Consider the following 22,749-nt stretch of genomic DNA (forward strand, 5'->3'; position numbering starts at 1 on the left):
CACCTTGGTAGCGGTCTTATTTTTTTTAAAGAGTCACATCTGGTCATGGGTCATACCTTGGTCATGGGTATACAGTATAGTTCCACGCAACTTGGCCATGTACTACATGGAAGATGATACAACGTTATACACATCATCCAAGATGTAACTTAATATACTGTTACAAGACTTTGTCCCAAGGATTGCAAGAATGTTATCAGTAGACTTACGCTGAAAATTTTCTGAGTTCGTCACCAATCTCCTGATCCAAATTGATAACATCTGCAGCCTTCGCCATGGCCTTATTCAGCATGCCACCTACGAGGGCTTTTGCTAACGCTTCCTCGTCTTGCTTCCACATGTAGAGTGCCATCTCGTGACGTTTCATTAGAACTGCCCAGATGAAGAGCTCGTTGAATGGATAGTCAAATGTCATGGTGTACTTTGACCCCGATTCGATCACATCCTTCTCCATCAGTACGGCAAATGATATACCCTGCAGAGAGCAATATTTTGAATTTTGATTTTGATAACTTGTATACGTTCTGCGTCTAATGCGTTGTGCCAATAATGTGTGCTTAGTGTACACACACAGACCTTTGTTACAAGCAAGCTAAATGACACATATTATCTGATTTCAGGTTCTTGCTGATAAATGCCGGATCGGAAGTACCAAGATGGCACATTTACCATATGGTCACGCATGGTGCAAGTTTACCTTGGTATTCTTTGCATATAATATTATTATATAATACTGGATTATACAGCTTTATTCCATACACTGCTGAAGTCCTCAATGGAGTCTTTATGCTAGTCTAACTCCCCATCTAACTCATGAATGTCTTACACCAAGGACTCACCAACTCAGTGGCATAGCATCATTGGAGCACGTGCCCCCCCCAATTGATTGCAAAATTAAAAATCCCATAGGAAAATTGCCAAAAAACTGCTTGTGCCCCCCCCCCCAATCTGCCCCAGTGCCCCCAATCATGGTCGGTGCCCCCCAATCGGATGACCCACGCTACGCCACTGCACCAACTGTACCTTCACACAGATGTAAGTAACAAGTCTTTTCTAATTTAAGAAGACAAAAGTATTATGCACAGTATATTTTTGCATAATTGGTGGGCACTGTAAGATTTTTCCATATCTCCATTCATGTTAATACCTCTGTTCATGCCTATATCAAAGAAAATTTCTCACCCTTCTAAACTGTGTTGGAAACAATCCTTTGTACTTCTTGCTGGTATATGTGGACTGATACATGCCTCCCATTAGATTCTCTTCCACCATGCCGATGTCAAAGAGTGTGTACTTTTTGTTTATGTCCGTCTGAAAAACAAAAGCAGAACAAATAGTTAAATGTGAATGCATGCCACAACAAAAATGGGTAATTTGGTTCACTGGAGTGGTAGTAATTGTGATATTGAAAATGTCCCTGGTTGCAGCCCTCGAATTAAGGATCTGAAAGGGCACGGCAACTTTTTTAGGGCAAGTTGATAATTGCCTTGGATTTTCACTGAAAAGGCAAGGCAGCACAGCAGTTTGTAATATTTCAAGAGGGCATCATGGAAACTGTTGAAAATTTGAGAAGGGCACCAAGGCAATTTCTCAAAAGTGAAGAAAACACACACAAACATAGATAGATGATTTTAAAATGAAGGGGCAGGGCTGCCTTGGGTAAAGGACATATTTTGAGGGCATTACGGCAGTGGGGTTGGGCACCCACGGCAAAATGCCATTGGTGCCGTGGGTTAAAATCGAGGGCTGCCTGGTTGGATCTACTTATGCTACATAACGGCTGTGTCTGAAAATGCCAAAAATTGGCATTCTATTCGCCCCCGGTTAGCCTGACATGTTTACTGTGTTGGGTGTCGTTGTGTGGCCCCTGTTGTCACAAACAGAAGTATGGCCAGAGTGCAGTCCACTGCATGGAAGAGGTGCTTTGGTATGTTGAGATTGTCCTATGTTAGGTTGTGTAGGGTTGTAAGGGAGGGGAAATATAGTAAATAGTTTAATGCATACTCATGCATTACAGCTAACGCTTTTATTAGGCCAATTATGCAACATAGATCTTTTCTTCTGACATCTTTAATTTTAAGTATAGCTATTTGGAAAGATGGTCAGCAACTGGCACAGATATTTGCCTCCACCTACCTTTGCCACATCTTTGATAAGTGATGGAAGGATGCTTGGTGGTCCCAGTTTCTGTTTATTACAAAGACACAAAAATGATGCATTAATTTTCATACATATATAACATAACAGATTGCATGATTTGGTCGAAAGCTTGCCCTAAACAGTGACAACACTCAGCTTTTGATACGGGAAAATGGATGTAGAGCAGTTGCATTGCAGAATATAACAGTTAGGACGCTGGACAACCGATTGTTATTGTTCTGCAAGGCTCACTCAGTCATTTAATAAGGCAATACAAGCGATCGAATTTGGTATTCAAATGAACAAAATTTTGAGTTACACCTTTTCAGTGTAAAATTTTTTTCTCAGCCAAATGAAAAGCAATAGTTTTCATTTGTTTAGTAAATGTCAGGAAAAACTGTAATGCTTGATACTGTATTTTTTTTTCAAATCTTAGTGTTAAACTTAGTCGTGAAATTCAGTCATTTAGTGTAAGATTTTCGATTTTGATAGGCTTCAACTCTGCCCTTGAGCCTTTTTTGGATCAACCTTTTAGCTTTTCAAAGTAATATAGTTAAGCTAAAGAAGGATTTTTCCCAACTTTCTAACGCACATCACCGTGAGCGATATATCATAGTTTTGTCAGAATTTCCGTTTGATTCCATAATTTTGACTACCAGCTGAAAAAATTTCAAATCCACGCGTGAAATACTAGCATTGTGGATCGATATCTCTGGGTGCCCGGCCTGGATACAGTTTTGCCAGAACTTCAATATAGCAAAGAAATTACCTAGTGTTTCGGTATAGTGCCTTTTGTTTGTGTTTGTTTGAAATTGCTTAAACCCACGAAAGTCATAATGAAGCAGCCAAAACAATACAAGGTTAAACACGGAAGTTTATAACAACCTATTATAATGACCTAAAGGAAAAATCATTTATGGTAACAATGAGCCTTGCATTGTAAGTCATGATTAAAATGTGTTGAGTACCCACCCCACCCCCATAGGCCTACATAATATTACATACCGGTACCTTATAATATTTATATAGCACGGCTATAGCTATACATTTAGAAAGTAGGTCCTATAGCGCTAAATTATGACAAATAGGCCTACACAAACCCGAGCATAAGTCTGAAGGGGTGTAATGAAAATGCCAACCCAGCGATGGGGGGTAAATAAATAAACAAACAAACAAACAAACAGACAAAATGGTTTTCATAATCATGGAATCCATAGCCCTATAAATTGAAATTGCAGGCTATCACGGAGCAAATTTCCAAAATCCACCTCATTTACCAGAATTGGGGATTTGGGCTACCAAATCGCTGGTCAGGCAATCCTGGTTTTCAATGGAAAAGGGACCTGGGTTGACAACAATTGAAATATCGATTATTTCTGCTGGTTGCTCTCGAGGTAAAGTACTAAGTTTGACATTTTCTGAGCATGAAGGGAAAAGGGTAAAATAAAAGCGGAAATTCTGACAAAACTATAATATATAGACCCACACGATGTGCTTTACAGAGGTGGGAAATATCTTTCTTTAGCAAACTATATTAGTTTGAGGCGCTAAAAATGAATTCTGTAAAAAGCTCACGGGCGAACTAAAGGCCTATAAAATCAAAAATATCACACTAAAAGACACAATTTGATGCTTAATTTTAACACCAGGATTTTTAAAAAATGTTCATCCAAGCACTATGTTTTTAGTTGACTTTACTGAAGAAAAAAAAAAAATGTTGCTTTATATTTGACCGAGAAAATAAATTTCATAGCAAAAGGTGTATCTCGGAATTGTGTTGATTTTAACATGTATCGATCGACTTTTAGCGCGACTAAGCAGAACAAAAGATCGGTTGTCCTGCGTTTAGACTGATAAACACTGCAAAAAAGGGCTATTCAATTTGAAATCCACTCCCCTAAGGAAGACATGACCTTAATCTCCCACACAGGGGAATTTCAAAATTTCAGATGGAGTCACCCATTCCAGTAACCCCATTTGAAATTCACACTCCCTGTGAGGAAATTAAGGTTGTATCTTCCATTGGGCATATGGATTCTAACTGGAACAGCCCAAACCGTTATTGTTTCAATAACATAGCATCCAAATGGGGTATATAACCTCAACTATGTTTGTCTTAACTTCCACTATTATCTGTTCCAACTCCAGTGACACCTCATGCATATTGTCCTGGGTAGGATTAGGCCAATGTTCACCAGAGAGGCATGAAAACTAGCAGTACGGCCCTGTTATAGCTTGTTATATTGTCTTTTCAAAGTAAAATGCTATTCCTATTTCAATGCATCCAAAGGTCCAGGGAAATTAATGAGGTGTCACTGGCGCTGGAATAGATAATAATGTTAACAGATACAACATTCAAATCTCTATTTTTCTCATCTGCAAACATTAATTTAACCCAATGTCACAGAATTCTTACCGAATTGTATAGTTCTTCAAGTCTTGCCACTGTCAGGAACTTGTTCATGTTGACGCCATTATCCTTGAGGAGCTGGACAAAGTCTACCCTGTTATTCATCAGTGCATCCATCATCACCTGTTCTAGTACACCGTCCTGTAAGCAAACAAACAAAAAACAAATGTGTTGTAAAGTCACATAGGTCTCGTCACAGCGCAGCAAACTGGGGCATCAGTCATCATTAAAGGCAAATTCACAGATTTTGTAGGGATGATCGACTGAATTTTACAGAATGTCCTTATTATTATGACTTCATTATGTGATAGTTATAATTATAAACATGAAATACAAAAGAAAAGTTGCAACAATGTGTTTATTTTGACCAAAAAAAAACACCACAGTTTTTTAAACTTATCAGATCTGATGATAGGGTTTATGCTATTCTGTTATTTCTTAACGATACTGATGTAATTAGGATGTTCATCACCGTTTAACAACGATGCTAAGCTGACTACAACTGCTTATTCTTAGTCAGTGGGAGTGGTCTAGTTCGTAGACACATTTCTGATTGGACAATCGCATGATTTGGTGCCGTCTATCAGGCCGTGAGACGACCCCCACGTCATCATGCGTCTTGATAATGCGTAACACGCGTGTAGAGGTGCTTGGCGTATGTATCGCTGGATGCGTGAGACTAGTGCGGAATACGCGAACGCAGCTAGCAATACGCGCCACAGAATACGTGAAGTTGTAAACAAGTTTCGTTCATTTTATAATGAGGGGAGTTTTTATGACGGTAACTTAGTTTTTGCTTTAAAAATTTGTTTACAGTTATTAAAATAATATTTAACTGACTAAGAATGAGAATAAGCGATAGGAATTTTTTATTTTGCCTATCCTCTACCGTGTGATAGACGACAGGCAGGTCCAATATTTTTTATCGTAGTGGATACCGCTGCGCCCGGCATCCACTACTCAAAATATTGGACCTGCCTGTCGCTCTATCACACGGTAGAGGATAGGCAAAATAAAAATTCCTATCGTTATTTTCTTAGTGTGTTACAAGCAAAATGGTTAGGTATATGGTAAGGATTAAGATTTCATATTATGCAACCAAGAACTACATCATCAGATTGTAGATTTCAGTCAAGTCAGATGCCAAAATATATTTGGTTTAAAAAATGAAGATCACTTTCTCCATACAGATTGAGGGCTCAAATGTTTCATTATCAGTGAGTGACGATGCCACAGGCGTGGGATAATTCCCATTGGTTTTGCCCAACCCCAGCCTGGTTGGCCTCCTCAGTCAGCAAAATCACCAAAATTCTCAATATTTTGGGTAAAAAATACCAATTTAGGCAATTTTTTCTCCTTCCCCCAATTTCCCATTTCACACTCTGCCCTAACCTCCAGAAATAAATTCCTGGTGTCGGCACCAGAGAAGTATGACAATGTGAACCTTAAAAACCCTCAATATGTATAATGTACAGAGTCCATGTGCTACTCATAATACTTACAGCCCAATCCCTTCCATGTACAAATATCTGCCTCTTGGCTATGTCCACCCTGTCCCACGTCAATGCTAAGCTAAGCTGGTCTGCATAGGATCTGGCCTGGGCCTTCAGTAGTGCTGATAATATAGCTAAATCTATTTCTTCTGTACCTTCTGAACTCAAACAAAACACTGTGATCTGTTAAGAGAGTTGGAAAAATATAAAATACAGTGAACTCTTTATCATCATGATATATAGTGGCATGCACAGGGGTGGCTTTTGGGATCCAGTCCCCTGGTAACCCCCTTCCCCATTTCCAACATATTACACAAATCTGAGACAGAAGTACTACAGTCATGTTGCCATGTTGGATTTAGCAGTGGCAGATTCGAATTACACACACAGAAAAAAAATCTGAAAGAAGGATAAACCTTTTCTGTAATTTTGAAAATAAGGTATTTTTTTTAATATGCTAAAACTCTTTTATCAATGTTCAGTTTTTTCTGTCGGTCAAACAAAATCGGAATTTTTTGTTATTGCCCTTAGGCAGAATATGAAATATTTACTTGTAATACGTATATAGTAAATTTACAACAGCTGAATTACTATATGTCTAATATCATAAATGTCTAATATAATAAAACATTGATTAGCTGAACAAATATGACTACTAAGTAAACTTCCCTTGGCAAACAAGGGGCTATTCCAGTTGAAATCCATATACCCCTCAAAAACATGACCTTAATCTCCCACACAGGGTGTGTATAAAATGTAGTCATCCATTCAGGTAACCTCATTTGAAATTCACACTCCATGTGTTGAAGATTGTAAGATTAAGCTCATATCTTCCACAGGGAGTGTAAGGATTTCAACTGAAATAGCCAACCATTTACTCACCAGCTCTTTTCTCTTCATACAGAGCATGAGCTCGACAAATAGCTTCTCGGTCTGTTGCTGGTTAAAATTAAACGTCTGTCTAATTGTCGAGAGTAGTTGATCTTTCAAATAATCATTCAGTGTCCTGAGTAAACAAAGCAGCAAATAATTATTAGTTATTACAAATAGCAATTAAATTTTGTGTAAACTGGAAACATATTATTGTGATTATGGGATGCTGAAATGATGTAAAAGTACACTCAAAGACTTATCATCATTTTAATAGTTGAATGCAAATTGTCAAACTGTGTAAACGGGAAACACATTATCATGATTATGGGATGTTGATATGATTTAAAAGTACACTCAAAGACTTATCATTTTGATAGTTGAATGTAGAGATGCAAGTGCTTTCAGTCAATATCATGCACTACCGTAGCTGGCAGAAAAAAACAGCACTCTCTTGCACTGATCGGATGTGTGCGCTCTACTTATCGTGTAAAAAAACTGGGTCGTGCCAGGATCAAGCGATGCAACATGGCTTTATTAGCAATTTTTAGCAAATGAGGTGTAAAAACAACACTTTTGCATTTATGCTGTGTGCAAACAAACAAGTGCCCTCCTTCGCTGCAAGCATGTGTAACAACATTCTAAGATTCAACCAACAAATCGAGATCTTCCTTAAAATGAGGACAAAGCTTGTTTGTGAGTTATGGTCAGATTTACTATAAAAATCTTTATACATTTTTAATAATTCAGAAGACACACCAACATCTTAAAACTTAATTGTGACTAATAATCATCACATTTTGATCACTCTCAGATCAAAATATAGCAAAGAAAGCGCCTCTCAAGCAAACATACAAATCTTAAAGTCTTACATCATTTCTTTTCATACTCCTCACTCCACATCATTGCATCATCTTTAGTTTCTAAGGTACCCCACAATTTCAGTCAATACACAAGGCTCAATCTTAAGTAAGGTAAATCTGCACACATCATAAATGGCCCATTGAGGGTTTACTAGACACGACAGGTGCATACTGTAGTAGCGTCTATCAATAATACAGAACTGTTGAGGGTCTGCAAATGGATTGCATTTGAAATTTAAAGTGGCATTCAGCAATGTTGTCATTAAAGGTGGGTGGTCAGATCTGTTAAAAAATTAGGTCTTTTTGGTAAAAAAATCCATATCTTCAATATGAAAGGTCAAAATTTTCAATTGATCGTCGGCTTTTCCTCCCAACTACATACACTTTAAGAATATGTCATTAGATTTATAAAATTTACTTTGAGGACTGCTTTATATCAAAAATGTGAAAAATATCAAACTTTAATAATTTGTCATAAAATTTGTATTATATCGGAATTTAAAAATGAAAATTATTTGATATCAGAAAGACATTCTTCAGATATATTTAGAATGCAATTCGATATGTGAGATGTGCTCTCATGTCCCACAAAAAATACTGTAGAAACGCTAAAAACGCTCATTCCAGATCCCTTAAAGTCTTACATCATTTCTTTTCATACTCCTCACTCCACATCATTGCATCATCTTTAGTTTCTAAGGTACCCCACAATTTCAGTCAATACACAAGGCTCAATCTTAAGTAAGGTAAATCTGCACACATCATAAATGGCCCGTTGAGGGTTTACTAGACGCGGCAGGTGCATACTGTAGTAGCGACTATCAATAATACAGAACTGTTGAGGGTCTGCAAATGGATTGTATTTGAAATTTAAAGTGGCATTCAGCAATGTTGTCATAGTCCTTCAAGAATGACTCTCGGCTTGAGAAGTTTAAAACTATATACTAGTATTGAGCATGTTGAGGCAAAGCCTCGGCCTTCGGCCTCGTTGTTCGGCTTCGCTGAACATGCTCGGCGAAGCCGAGCCCCCCACCCACATAGCCGTGGGTCATTCTTGAAGGACTATGTTGTCATTAAAGGTGGGTGGTCAGATCTGTTAAAAAATTAGGTCTTTTTGGGAAAAAAATCCATATCTTCAATATGAAAGGTCAAAATTTTCAATTGATCGTCGGCTTTTCCTCCCAACTACATACACTTTAAGAATATGTCATTAGATTTATAAAATTTACTTCGAGGACTGCTTTATATCAAAAATGTAAAAATATCAAACTTTAATAATTTGTCATAAAATTTGTATTATATCGGGAATTTAAAAAATGAAAATTATTTGATATCAGAAAGACATTCTTCGTATATATTTAGAATGCAATTCGATATGTGAGATGTGCTCTCATGTCCCACAAAAAATACTGTAGAAACGCTAAAAACGCTCATTCCAGATCCCTTAAAGTCTTACATCATTTCTTTTCATACTCCTCACTCCACATCATTGCATCATCTTTAGTTTCTAAGGTACCCCACAATTTCAGTCAATACACAAGGCTCAATCTTAAGTAAGGTAAATCTGCACACATCATAAATGGCCCGTTGAGGGTTTACTAGACGCGGCAGGTGCATACTGTAGTAGCGACTATCAATAATACAGAACTGTTGAGGGTCTGCAAATGGATTGTATTTGAAATTTAAAGTGGCATTCAGCAATGTTGTCATAGTCCTTCAAGAATGACTCTCGGCTTGAGAAGTTTAAAACTATATACTAGTATTGAGCATGTTGAGGCAAAGCCTCGCCTTCGGCCTCGTTGTTCGGCTTGCTGAACATGCTCGGGCGGCCGAGCCCCCACCCACATAGCCGTGGGTCATTCTTGAAGGACTATGTTGTCATTAAAGGTGGGTGGTCAGATCTGTTAAAAAATTAGGTCTTTTGGGGAAAAAAATCCATATCTTCAATATGAAAGGTCAAAATTTTCAATTGATCGTCGGCTTTTCCTCCCAACTACATACACTTTAAGAATATGTCATTAGATTTATAAAATTTACTTCGAGGACTGCTTTATATCAAAAATGTAAAAATATCAAACTTTAATAATTTGTCATAAAATTTGTATTATATCGGGAATTTAAAAAATGAAAATTATTTGATATCAGAAAGACATTCTTCGTATATATTTAGAATGCAATTCGATATGTGAGATGTGCTCTCATGTCCCACAAAAAATACTGTCGAAACGCTAAAAATGCTCATTCCAGATCCCTTAAAGTCTTACATCATTTCTTTTCATACTCCTCACTTCACATCATTGCATTATCTTTAGTTTCTAAGGTACCCCACAATTTCAGTCAATACACAAGGCTCAATCTTAAGTAAGGTAAATCTGCACACATCATAAATGGCCCATTGAGGGTTTACTAGACACGACAGGTGCATACTGTAGTAGCGACTATCAATAATACAGAACTGTTGAGGGTCTGCAAATGGATTGCATTTGAAATTTTAAAGTGGCATTCAGCAATGTTGTCATTAAAGGTGGGTGGTCATATCTGTTCATTATTGTATTTTCTATCTTACATTGAGGCCTAGCATTATAACAATTTCCCCCAAATTTGGAGTTGCAAATGTGTTTTTTAGTATTAGCAAGCAGTGTCTCGCCCTTGCAACAAGTATGCAGGGAATTTTGTTTTTCTACTCAAAATAGCATGTGATGTTATGTGTGACATGATGATGCTATCTACTGAAGACAGCACATGATGATGTTTGTGATATGATGCTACTGAAGACAGCATGTAATGTTATGGGTGATATTATAATGCTATCTACTGAAAACAGCACATGATGTTATGTGTGATATGATAATGCTATCTACTGAAGACAGCACATGATGTTATGTGTGATATGATAATGCTATCTACTGAAGACAGCACATGATGTCATGAAAGATATTATAATGCTATCTACTGACGAGAGCACAATGTTATTGGTGATATTATTATTCAATCTACCAAAGACAGCACAAAATGCCACACATGATTTGGTAATGGTATCGACTAAAGACACCACACAATGGTATGTGTTATAGGTTAATGAACGCGTATTACTTGTTGGAAGAGAAATTAGACAAAATAATGCACGCGCGCTGATGTTGATGCGTCTAATGCACGAGCCCCGAAGGGGGGAGTGCATTAGACGCATCAACATCAGCGCAAGTGCATTATTTTGTCTAATTTCTCGAGCAACAAGTAATACAAGTTCATTAACCTATTTCATACACGAGAAGAAAAAACATGTGATATTTGCTGTTTTTATAACAAAATTATCACTAAAAATATTGGATAATAGAACCAAATATAAATGCATCAACCCGCCCGAAAAATGAACCAAGCTTACGAGACGCTTGAACGCAGGCTGAAAGCACTGCGCGTGAGTATGCTGAGTGCAATTAGACACAATCAATGCATGGTTTGGATTTTTCTAACACTTGCTCTGATTGGTTCTAGCTATCTAAGAGTGTATGAATTAATGATAATGCTATCTACTGAAGATAACACATTGCCAAATATCTCAGCTACATTTGAAATAGTTAGAATGATAAGGTCTGCATTTGTTTGCATGTTGGGTTGTTTGACATTCAATTCTGTAGTGCTATCAATCAGACATACTCACCCATCGTCATCAGTATACTTGTGTGTGAATGCTATAATATCAGCAGCTCTACCTGTGCCATCAAATACTACTACTGGAATAGGCGGATGACCCGTTACATTAGCTAGAACTGTACGTATAGTAGTAGGACCACCTTCTACTACCATGCATACTACTGGTACTCTCCTGTCTGTATAGGGGAGGGAGACACAATTAAAGTCATGGTAATTTTTTAAATTAATATTTAATGATATTGAAATATTAGTTTTCAATTATTTTGTTATAATGATCAGAAGCTTCAAACACCATCTGCACTAATTAGTACTCCCTAATTATCCAGTACAAGAACCCTTGTAACTGTGTAGTCATAACCCATGGACACTACCACCTTTCTTACAGAGCCTCTGATTGGTCAATCTCATGATATAATCATCTGAGTAACCAATTAAAATAGAAATTTTAGATCTCTTTGCAATTTTAAGCTTAATCCCTTACAGCCCTATTCATACCATATCTCTGATTGGCTCAATACATGATACAGCTCTCTTGTAACCAATCAAAACAGCTCTTACATGCAGGTTGATAATTTGGTCGGCAGTGCCCATAGGGTTAAATCCATAATCAAATAAAATGAATCCAAAAAACTTACGTGGACTGATTTTCTGTTGTGATATGTACTTCTCAAATCTCCTTCTGAGAACCACCTCTGATCCATACTGTCCAGTAGTCCCGTTGTCAACTAATAGGAAGTGTGTGTGATGACTGTTGAGTTTGAACCCTTTGGAGATTGGACAAGTGACAGAATGATATGGCTTGGTAGTCTGCAAAATCAGAGTCAAGTAAAAAAAAATTGTTGTCTGCAAAAATTGAATCAAGTAAAACTGTGCATAGTCTGCATAAATTTGAGTCAAAATTTCATTTAATCTGTTTTGTTTATCTTCTGCAAAAATTAAGTGAAATAAAAATTGTTTGTCATCTGCAAAAATTGAGTAAAAATTGTACATAATTTGCAAAAACTGAGTGAAGTAAAATTTGTTTGTCAGCTGTAAAAATTGAGTCAAGTAAAATTGTTTATAGTCTGCTAAATATAGAGTCGGGTAAAAATGATTTATAGTCTGCTAAAATCGAGTCAGGTAAAAATGATTTATAGTCTGCTAAAATCGAGTCAGGTAAAAATGATTTATAGTCTGCTAAAATCAAGTCAGGTAAAAACAATTTATAGTCTGCTAAAATTGAGTCATAAAAATTGTATGCAGACTGCAAAAACTGAGTCAAGTAAAATTGTTGTCATTAAAGGTTGGTGGTCTGATTTTCACTATGGTATTTCCTATCTTACATGGCATATCACAACAACAATCCAATGTCCAGTTTTGAGGTCCAGTCGTAAAAAACAATGACGGTCAACCAATTGTTTTTCCTAAGGGATCAGGTAAGGGCTGATTTAAACCATCATATTTGTTGCAAAGAGCTAAGTCGTGGGAAGAAAAAAAATATTGTTTTCCTAAGGCGAGTTTTGTACACATCTGTTTGGGATTGGCATTTTCTATGGCGAAACCTTTCATTTTGACTAGTTGCAGGGTTTTCTCAAAAAATGCACAATTCTGAATTTCAATGAATTTTTGGTGTTGTCTTCTCAGACAACATATCACTGGCATTTAAATATATGTATGCCAGCAGTTAGCACTATGAGAGACAGCTGGCATTAACATAGAAGCTATTTTATGAAGAAAAAAGAGAGTATGGTTAAGTTGACCTTATCATTCATGGTAATTGATTCATTCTTAGCAGCGCCAAGCAATTTTGTTTTTTTTCACAGAAAATGTCTTAACGTCACATTAAACAAGAAATCAGTGAGAGCAGTGTTGCTATAAATGTTCACACCCAATGGTGCAATGGGCTATTCCAATAGAAATTCATACACCCCCTATGGAAGACATGATCTTAATCTCCAAGACAGGGAGTGTAGATTTCAAATAGAGTCACACATTCAGGTAATCCCATTTGAAATTCACACCCCCTGTGTGAAAGATCAAGATAATGTCTTCCATCAAGTGTATGGATTTCAACTGAAACAACCAAATGCACTAGCACCCAAATATCCAGTCAAAGGGAATTGCATCCAATATCGCTAAGGGCTATGCAATAATTATACCCGGTGAGATGAAATTCTTAGAACTGTCTGCCAAAATTGATTTCCCGCTTTCAACATGCCAAAACATCTTTATACACTTTATGACGTGCCATGAAATGTGGCGCCCCCTTTACACATGCCATCAAATTTGGCAGACTACCAAATTTAAAACCTTATAATGTGACACGATCTGCTCAATGGAGGCCAAAGGAGGTATTTTTGGAAATTGAGTTTAATAATATAATTATTACCTTATACAAACATTAGGCTATCATATACTTTAAATAACAAACATACTTGCTTCTAAAGTTATGAAGTTTTGTAATGTCATTTTCTTATGTATTTTACTATTTTTTTATTCCATATTTTTGTCTTTATCACCATTTTAAATTTGCCACCTTTGGCCCCCATGGACCAGATCATGTCACATATTGTCTAATCGTACGGTGTGAGTGCTGTGAGCAGGACATTATCATGATATTGCATATTTGAACATTTCTATACTGTACTTCCATGCCTTTGTAGGCCTAGGGCATAATATTGTAAAGGTGCCCCCTAAATCTGTTTATATAATCTGTTGCAAGGCTCCTTTTATGTGTTAACCATCGCGTATATGGGTGCGATGTCAGGCATTTGCATAGGACCTTGTGGAAAATAATATGCGCTGGACGGTTAGCAGTACGCTGAATTTGAAATAGGAATCCTGCAAAAAAAATATAGTCAGGGGTGCGATTCAAAGCTTGTGAAATATCCTGATTGTAGAAGAAAATCCTGAAAAATAGCATGAAATTGGGCTAAAATATCCCCAAAACGGGCGTAAATAGTAAAGACGGCTGACCTTGGGCTAACTTGAAAGTAGCCCAATTGGTGCAGGTAAGATGGCTTTGGCAACACTGATTGAAAGAGTCAGATTGCCAAGCGATACACAAGTGTTGACATTCTACGATGCCATTAACCTGACAGTATTCCATCATCTCTGACACAAATCAAACATTTGGACTCAATATAGTGTCACTTAACAAGTAGTTTGTGTTAAATAAACACAAACTGTAAGGTGCATTTTGGCCAATTTTCATGAATCCACTTTTTTAGCTTATAATTTTGGATTAATATCATGTTTTGCTTATTAATACTCACTATGGAAGACACAAACATTGGCAAGACCGATGAGGTACAACCACAGAGTACCGACTCTGCCATGTTTCTGTGTTACTTGTGAAGGTAAATATTGTACCTCCAGATAATTGTGACTGGCAAACTTTGATTCAGATTCCCATGTTGTTTGTCTTTTGCATGCAACACGTTATGCTAAAAATGTGTATTAAGCACTTAGTGCTCAAAACTTTGTAACACTCAAGCTTAAAAGCGCAAATTATCGTTCAATTTCAGAAAGAGGCAGAAATATGCCGGTACACTATTTGCCCTCCATGAGCGACAAAGCAATATGGCAGATTTATCTAATCATTACTGTAACGAAAATGGATTTTCGCTCATTCTCTAAAATTGATTATTTGAGCTCGTGTGAGGCTTATGGTCTTATTTTTGTATTGTTACACGTACCTATCTCTGTTGGACTAGTTATCATGATTTTTATAACCAAATTTGATCAATTTTGATTCGTCCTCGATTTCGATGTTCTGGTCATGCATTTTTATAAGCTTACTGAATGAAGAGTATTGTATTACTCACCAGTCACTGATTTTGTCGCCAGATTTTCATGACCCAAATTCTTTTATTGTGCAAATTAATAAAAGTTTACAGTAAAGCACAGGTGGAAATACTATCAAAATTACTTTTATTGAAATCTGAATTGAATTTCAGCTCAAATTAATTGATTTAAAAATATTTGTTTCGTGCATATTTTCGATCTGGGAAAGTTTTGATTTGTTTACTAGTTGCCAGTTCTTTGTCGATTTTGGGTGTAATTCTCTGAATCTAGTAAAGATTCTGTCAAATTTGCGGCCCTGACAACTCGCTTTTCATTCTGGAGATCGACCCGCCTGGGGATGTCTATGGTCGGATTCTCGCTTGTCTGGGTTTGCGCCGCTCGATTTTCATGTTTTTCAGTCAATCAGAAACCTTTTCGGTGAGTGAGTTCTCGTGAGCAGAATGTGCTGTTTTCTTGCTCACGAGAAAAGACGATAAATTGCTCGCGAGCAAAGAAAGTAATTTTTCTGCTCACTCACCTCTCGTTTTGTGCGTGTTTTCGCGATAAATTGCTCACTATAAAAGCGGCTGCTCGCCAAAATTGCTCACTTTTGGTTTGACGCTGCCAGGGCAGTCACGCCCCTGGTCAGCTCTGTCACAGCAGATTTGAAATGAGACTCATCGGGCATTGGAAGTGATTGCCACTCACTGCCGTAGCCTCGCTTTCCTTGACATTGGTTCACTAAATTTCAGCTTCGATGTGGAAGACATTTAACGCAATTTATGGGAACTTTCAGCCAAAAATGATGGTCAAAATGTAGCAGACGACATGCAGCCATGTCATTGTCAGCAGTGTAAAGTGGGTTGTCATCATCGAGCCTTTTTCAAGGCTAGCCTAGCTTTCTCCGCTCAGTAGTTTAATAATTTTTGGTTCCCATGAATGCTTAATTGTCTCCCTCGAAGGTAGGCCTATAGAACTGCACCATTTTCCGCATCTTTACAGTCACAAATCGTCATAAATCGGTAAGCTTAGGTGGCCTAGGCTGCTGCCTTGCGACTTTTAGCGCCTGTAGGTGGCCTGGAAAGTTTAAGCTTACTTAGGCTCTTGGGCCTTCTGCTTCCCTTGGACATCTTGGTTCATCGTGACTGTTAAACAATGGTTTAATCATCTTAATTTAATTACGATAGAATATAAAAGGGGAAGTTCCTAGTCTTCAAGAAAGGCTAAGCTTAGCCTTGCATTATGATGTGCATGCATGCCATGCAGATGGTGGCTCTGAATTTAGGTGTTATGGATTTAAGGCACACTCGTCGTTTTATGAATTAAAAAGGAACTTCCTGTTTATTCTATCAATTGTGCAGTTCTATCTTAAGCAGAATCAAGGAAAGTATGTGGAAAATCTGCCAGTGACTTCAAAATTAATTAAATAGGCTGAAGTCTATTATTTTCTGAATTTATTTATTGATTTTTATTATATCACAAAGAAATTTGACTTCTGATTGGCCTAAATTGCTCAATTGCCAAACTGATAGACAAGCTGGCATCAGTCGAAAAGCTCCCGCCATGAGTAATATTTTTAAGAACCAGTGAAATTTGCTCAATAAGAATAGTTCACCATTTTAGATGGCATTTCGTACAGTTTGTCTTTTTGTCCAGTCGTCCCAGGTTCCGGATTCTCAGTATTCACCCCCGCGGCCCAGCCGCGTTACATTACACACAGGGCAATTTTGAGTTTGTACTCTTTGGGTATAATCTCTTTGGATAAGGTGCACTGTGATCTCAAATATGGGAGGTACAAAAACTCATACTCCACAACCAGAGGTCAGATTTTGAGCTATGATTTAAGAAATAAAGGGTAATGCTTTATCCTTTACACCCAAATAATGTGTCCGAGTAAAAACGTAAATAATGGGTGAGGCGCAGCCGAACCCATTATTTAAACGTTTTACTTGCGTGTTATTTGCGTGTAAAGGATAATGCTGCACCCTTTATTTCTATTCTATTACCAGAAAATAGTGCGATTTAAAGAGAAAATATCATTTTTTGGCACAAATATTTTAAGTTGTTTACTTCAAGGTGGAGCGCGACGCAGCGTAAGTGACAGCGCAATATCGCGGTAATATTGCACGCAGTAACCAAGCGTGATGCTGTGCGTAGAATGTGTTATGGCGCTTCGACCCATTATTGCAGAATAATGGGCTATCACGTGACGCGTTTCAACAAATCACAGTGCGCGATTTTGAATAATGGGTCGTGGAGGTAATAGAATATTGAATAATGAACTGTAGCATCGGAAATGAAAGCATTAGGTAACCAGATAAAAAAGACGGACTTGTCAATTAGGATCCGTCGTCCGTATTTTTTCCCCTTCTTTTTTTCTGGAAGAGACTATAAATACACCTAAAAAAACATTGAAAGCTTTAAAAATCTGACAAATTCTTAACATTTTTTGCATAACATATTTTGAAAAATATGTTTTTTTCCAAAAATTATGTGCAAATTCAAATATATACATGTACTTCAGCCAAAAACAGCTATTTTAAAACAAAACAAAACAAAAATCTGCATGGTTTGGTCGGGCATCCGTAGCTTTTTTGTGGTCTATAGTGACGTCATCTGACCATACTTACATCGCGTCCAATGAGACTCTCTCGGTTGTTAAGTACACCCCAAGGAGAGATGCCGATAGTAACAATTCTGTCCCTCATCTTTACAGAGTGGTTGTTGAGTGCGTCTCCTACGTGAAGTGTTACCCCTGCACAAACAATGACAAAACCACATATACGTATTAGCATGGCTTGAATCAAAGTATATAAAATGGTCACATTTTGACATGTCCACAATTGATTGCTTGATTGATTGGAGTTGTTCTGTTCATATTAAAGCTTTCAGAAGTTCACTTTCGAACTTTTATACTCAAGCCTCAAATTCCGAAATACAACACACAAAAAATACAACACAAAAAAAAATACACCAAATCGACTGCTCAGAACACAAAACGTTGTGTGTTTTATCAAATCAGTCATTAGACGATGGACATTTCAGAAATGTTATGTCGTCATTAATAGAAATCTGATTACAGTACATGTAAAATCTGATCAGATATCCGATAACCTTGAATTTGCACATTGTAATGCTGGTTTCATACTACCCTGCCGCTTGCCGCTGAGCGGCGTGGCGCACGCGCATTGCAGACAAACGGACACAATAAATGCTTGTCATTGGTTGAACGCCCTGCTGCTTGCCGCAGCGGCAAGCGGCAGGAAAGTATGCTGGAGGCTTTATGCTCATAGTCCAGTGTAAATTGACAGATTTGAAAAACCACTTCATTTTTTTGTGCTCCAAACAGTCGAAATGTGATTTACAGTTGATGCAAAAGTAATGGAAATTTTTATACAAATAGGAACATATCATTTTTACTGCTTTGCATGCTTGCCATATGTGACCAGCTCCAACAAAACCCGGAACAAGTCGCCAGGCATGTTTTTGAGTTATATGTCTTTAAAGATGACATTCCCATAAAAAAATAAAATTTTGGAATTCTAAATTTCACAGTATTTGACCTTGGGACTAAGTGGATTTCCAAATCCTTGAAAGTACTTATTGAAAAGAGGTTTATTTAATCAATAGTTGACAGTTGAACTATGATAATTCCTATTTAATCCTGTGTAAAGCAGGGAACTAATTGGAGCATTACTCGGACTATCAATTTAGGAAATATATCAAGGTATCATTTATAAAATTATCTCTATCTTGAAAAGCATTGATGCTATGCATATAATGTTGGTATCATTTTAAAGTTTATTGTTCCGTGCTTACATTTTTATTCAAATCATGAAATGTCAAAAATGCGACATGTTCTTGGTTTTGTCGGAACGGGTCACATATACACTTCAACATAAAAAAGTAAGTGTTGAGATATTTTCTCAAAATATCTAGAGCTATCTTAAAAATCACTGAACCAATACTAGGCTTGTTTGTACTCATTTTAATGCATTTTTCATGCCGATTCCAAATATGGTCATGACAATTTACAATTCTGAAATTTCTGAATTTTAAATTTTTTTAAAACTTGTTGTCTGCAGTCGAAACCTGCATGGTTAAGTGATAAGAACTAGTAATAATTGTACAATGTATTTTATTTAATGTCATATGGGATTAAATGCAGTTCATGTAACATACCAAAAGGCAGCTACCGTGATGTGAAATGCAACATCCTTGCGCTTGTATGACGGAAGGTTAAATGTCAAATTTCTAAGATCACTCCTCACACACTCTTCCTACATACATATACAGTACAAATACAAGCTTGAATATTGTCGATAAGGTACCTCATTGAAGCGAAAGTGTTATTTACACTGGATATTTTTAAAGCGTTTTTGGGCTTGCATCCAATTTGTTGGTTCACTTTTACTACTAAGTAGCCTATACATATCAGACATGAGTGTATATCTCACGCACAAGAAGTTGAAAAAGGAAATAAACCCCTTCATCAGATTACGGATTTACATATCCATAGCTATTGACGTTTTTTCCTTGGAAGAAATTTGATCTGATATTTTGAACAGATATTCCTTGGTGTCTTGTCAATTGTATAAAACAATGATTTAAAATAAAATATTTTCCCATTAACATTGAAGTAATGAACTGAATGAAATAGTACAGCCTATGTGTTTACCTGTAAAAGAAACTACTTCACAGGCAATGAAAGGTGCAATTACGAGATCATTATTGCTCTGCGTGCTAGCTATCGGCTTCAACATAGAGAGTTCAAGTTTTGAGATATTTTCTCAACATATCAAGAGCTCTCTCAAGCACCACTGAAGCAAATACTAGGCTTGTTTGTACTCATTTCAATGCATTTTTCACGCTAATTCCAAACATGGTCATGAAAATTTACAATTTCAAAATTTTTGAATTAAAAACAAATTGAAATTTGTCGTCTGCAATCGACACCCGTGTGGAGAGAGTTAAGAGACCTTGTGTATAAAAATCAAAGATGTGGTGGCAGACTTCAAAAAATCGATTTTCTTTATACATTGCACATGGTTAGACATTGAGTCAACATGCATAAATTTGGTTTAAATTTTACCTCTTCATCTATGGTTACCATGGTAACGGCCAAAATATGAATTGACCCAATTTTCACTATTTTTACCCTTTTCACAACTGGAAAAATGCTTAAATATTAGGTCATATTTCTGTATGAAGAACGTGAATTAAAATAATCTTCTCCCATACAATGAAGTATCCATCATTGTCCTTTCCAAAAATGAAGTAAATAAAACAATTAATTATTTCAATATGGTAGATACCATTTTGTAAAATAGTGGTGTTTTTCATTAATTTAATTAAAAAAAAATGATCTTTTTAAAAATGACGTAACCTCCAAAGTGGTGCTTTTTTTAAATTATTTTTTGCAGGTTAGGTAGATAAGGTATTGGTCTACCTATCTATAGAAAATAAAGTTCCGGTAATTGTTTTACTGGAGAGCAGTGTTACCAGAAACTTTGAACTTTTTAGGATTGTTGACATTATAAGGTAGTGTGGAAAAATATGGATTTTGAGCATTTACTTTCACTGAAAATCCTGATTAGGGTTGATAATGTACCAAAAGAAATTGGCATCAATACACCGTAAAGTGAGACACGATTTGATAATATTTTAATGACAGTGTTGCCAGAAAAACGTCTCTCAGTGAAGCTGTTGCTCATCTTGTTATTACCTATCATACAGCTATGCTGAAAAACGGCCAAATAGACCAGGTTAAAAATGAGCTAGGTCCCACCCATGAAAGGAGAAACTGAGGAACAAGAATGTATAAGGTAAAAATCCTGTATCCTGAAAACTTTCCTGTGAGGGCGCTTTTTTTTTTTTCAAAATGGCTGCCAAAATCCAATGAAAAGCAATTATGCTCTTAAAATAGGCGGATAAAAGATAGAATTTGTTAGATTATGGATTTGTATTTATGAAAGTAATGTATAAATAAGTCGGTATATTAATAAGAAGGTACCAGGAGGTCACAGTTGGGGACACTTTTCAAAATGGCCACCAAAATTCAAAGAAAAGCATTATACGGTTACCATAGTCAATTATGAGGTATAATTGACCAGATTTTGGTTTAAGTATTGATGACAGTAATGTAACGCTAAATTAAGATTTCAATAGGTAGCTACCAGGAGGTCACAGTTGAGGACGCTTTTCAAAATGGCTGCCAAATCCAATGAAAAGCTTATATATATGGTACACCGTCACTTAAGAGGCATAATTGAACTGAATTTGGATTAATATTTATCACAGTACAGTATAATCAGCCACAAAGCCTCAGATAATGTTATTGAAAAAAATATTTGAAACATTGAAATAGTTGTCTTTGATGTAATCGTAGTCTTCAATCATTGTCACCACTAAGTTATCGTTTTAAGGGTGCAAAAGAACGAGTCACCAAGTCAAGATGACCACTAAAATGTCCACAGGAATAATTTATGTTCACAAAGGGCAACATATTAACTAAATATACTGCACTAAGAAAGTATTCTTACCCCAGGGGGGCCACTCAACTTTGGAAGCGACGGTATGTGCCTGTCAACCCTCTTTTAAAGTCGACTAATACCCGATGACCCCCTTTTTGGTTGCGGCTACCCAATGCCCCCCTTTTTTTCTAGAAGAACATCATCAAAATGCAACAAAATAATGTCAAAACTTTCAAATTTTGCTCCATTTTTTCAAAAATTTCTACCCGATGACCCATTTTTGAAATCTTATACTCAATGACCCCTTTTTTCAAAATATTATACCCAATGACCCCCTTTTTATTTTGTTTGTACCCAATGACCCCTTTTTTAAAATAACGCTTTGTTACCGATAGGCCCCTACTTCCCGACACCGGTAGGTACATACCCGTCACTTCTAAAGTTGAGAGCCCCCCCCCCCCCGATCCAAGTTACACTTTGAAAAATAAGCACAATTATTTCAAAACTTAACCATATTGGGGTAAATTGGTTTTTGTAATAGATGCACTATCTAATCCTGCACATTATGACACCACATTGAATCCAATGTAACCTCAAGAAGAAAACTTACAAGCAATTGAATCCCGGGGTCACTCCCATTGTGGCCTGTACACCATCCGCGATAATCAACTTTTGAAAAGCACCTAAACAAGGATTTAACCATTGGCTAAAACAATACCCTAAACAGGGATTTTATTCCTTGCATCAAATTTCATACCCTAAATTTCATTTCGCAGTATTAGCAATTGCAATTTTGCTACCCTTTTTCCAATATTTCATGTTTTTGACACCCTAAAGCAGCGTTACGATGCGTATCGTGCTTACCCACGAAAAACTACCATTTTTAAGCGTTTTTATTTTCGCGGATGGTGTACATGTCACAATGGGAGTGACCCCCGGGGAATTGAATAGACGAAGGTCCAGTTTTAAAAGTGACAAATTAATTGGCCTATACGATGTGCAAAAAGATTCCAACAAGCGCAACAAAGAGACTACACAGTTTATTCGATGAAGCTTTATTTTAAAGCAATATTTATTTCAGTTTT

General features: G+C 36.8%; 1 protein-coding gene across 2 annotated transcripts in view; it reads right to left on the minus strand.

Annotated features, from left to right (window-relative positions):
* The window catches only part of LOC140159157 (transient receptor potential cation channel subfamily M member 3-like), a 128,740-nt gene that overhangs the window by 24,816 nt on the left and 81,175 nt on the right, over window positions 1-22,749 (minus strand). For both annotated transcript variants that reach the window (XM_072182523.1, XM_072182522.1), the window contains exons 7-15: window positions 17,822-17,946; window positions 12,062-12,233; window positions 11,434-11,602; window positions 6,925-7,048; window positions 6,052-6,225; window positions 4,556-4,690; window positions 2,137-2,187; window positions 1,183-1,311; window positions 210-475 (exon numbers count right to left, since the gene is read on the minus strand). In XM_072182523.1, coding sequence (XP_072038624.1) covers window positions 210-475; window positions 1,183-1,311; window positions 2,137-2,187; window positions 4,556-4,690; window positions 6,052-6,225; window positions 6,925-7,048; window positions 11,434-11,602; window positions 12,062-12,233; window positions 17,822-17,946 — 1,345 coding nt within the window. The remainder of the gene's footprint in view (window positions 1-209; window positions 476-1,182; window positions 1,312-2,136; window positions 2,188-4,555; window positions 4,691-6,051; window positions 6,226-6,924; window positions 7,049-11,433; window positions 11,603-12,061; window positions 12,234-17,821; window positions 17,947-22,749) is intronic.

The sequence above is a fragment of the Amphiura filiformis genome, chromosome 8 (assembly GCF_039555335.1).
Source record: "Amphiura filiformis chromosome 8, Afil_fr2py, whole genome shotgun sequence".
NCBI lineage: Eukaryota > Metazoa > Echinodermata > Ophiuroidea > Amphilepidida > Amphiuridae > Amphiura > Amphiura filiformis.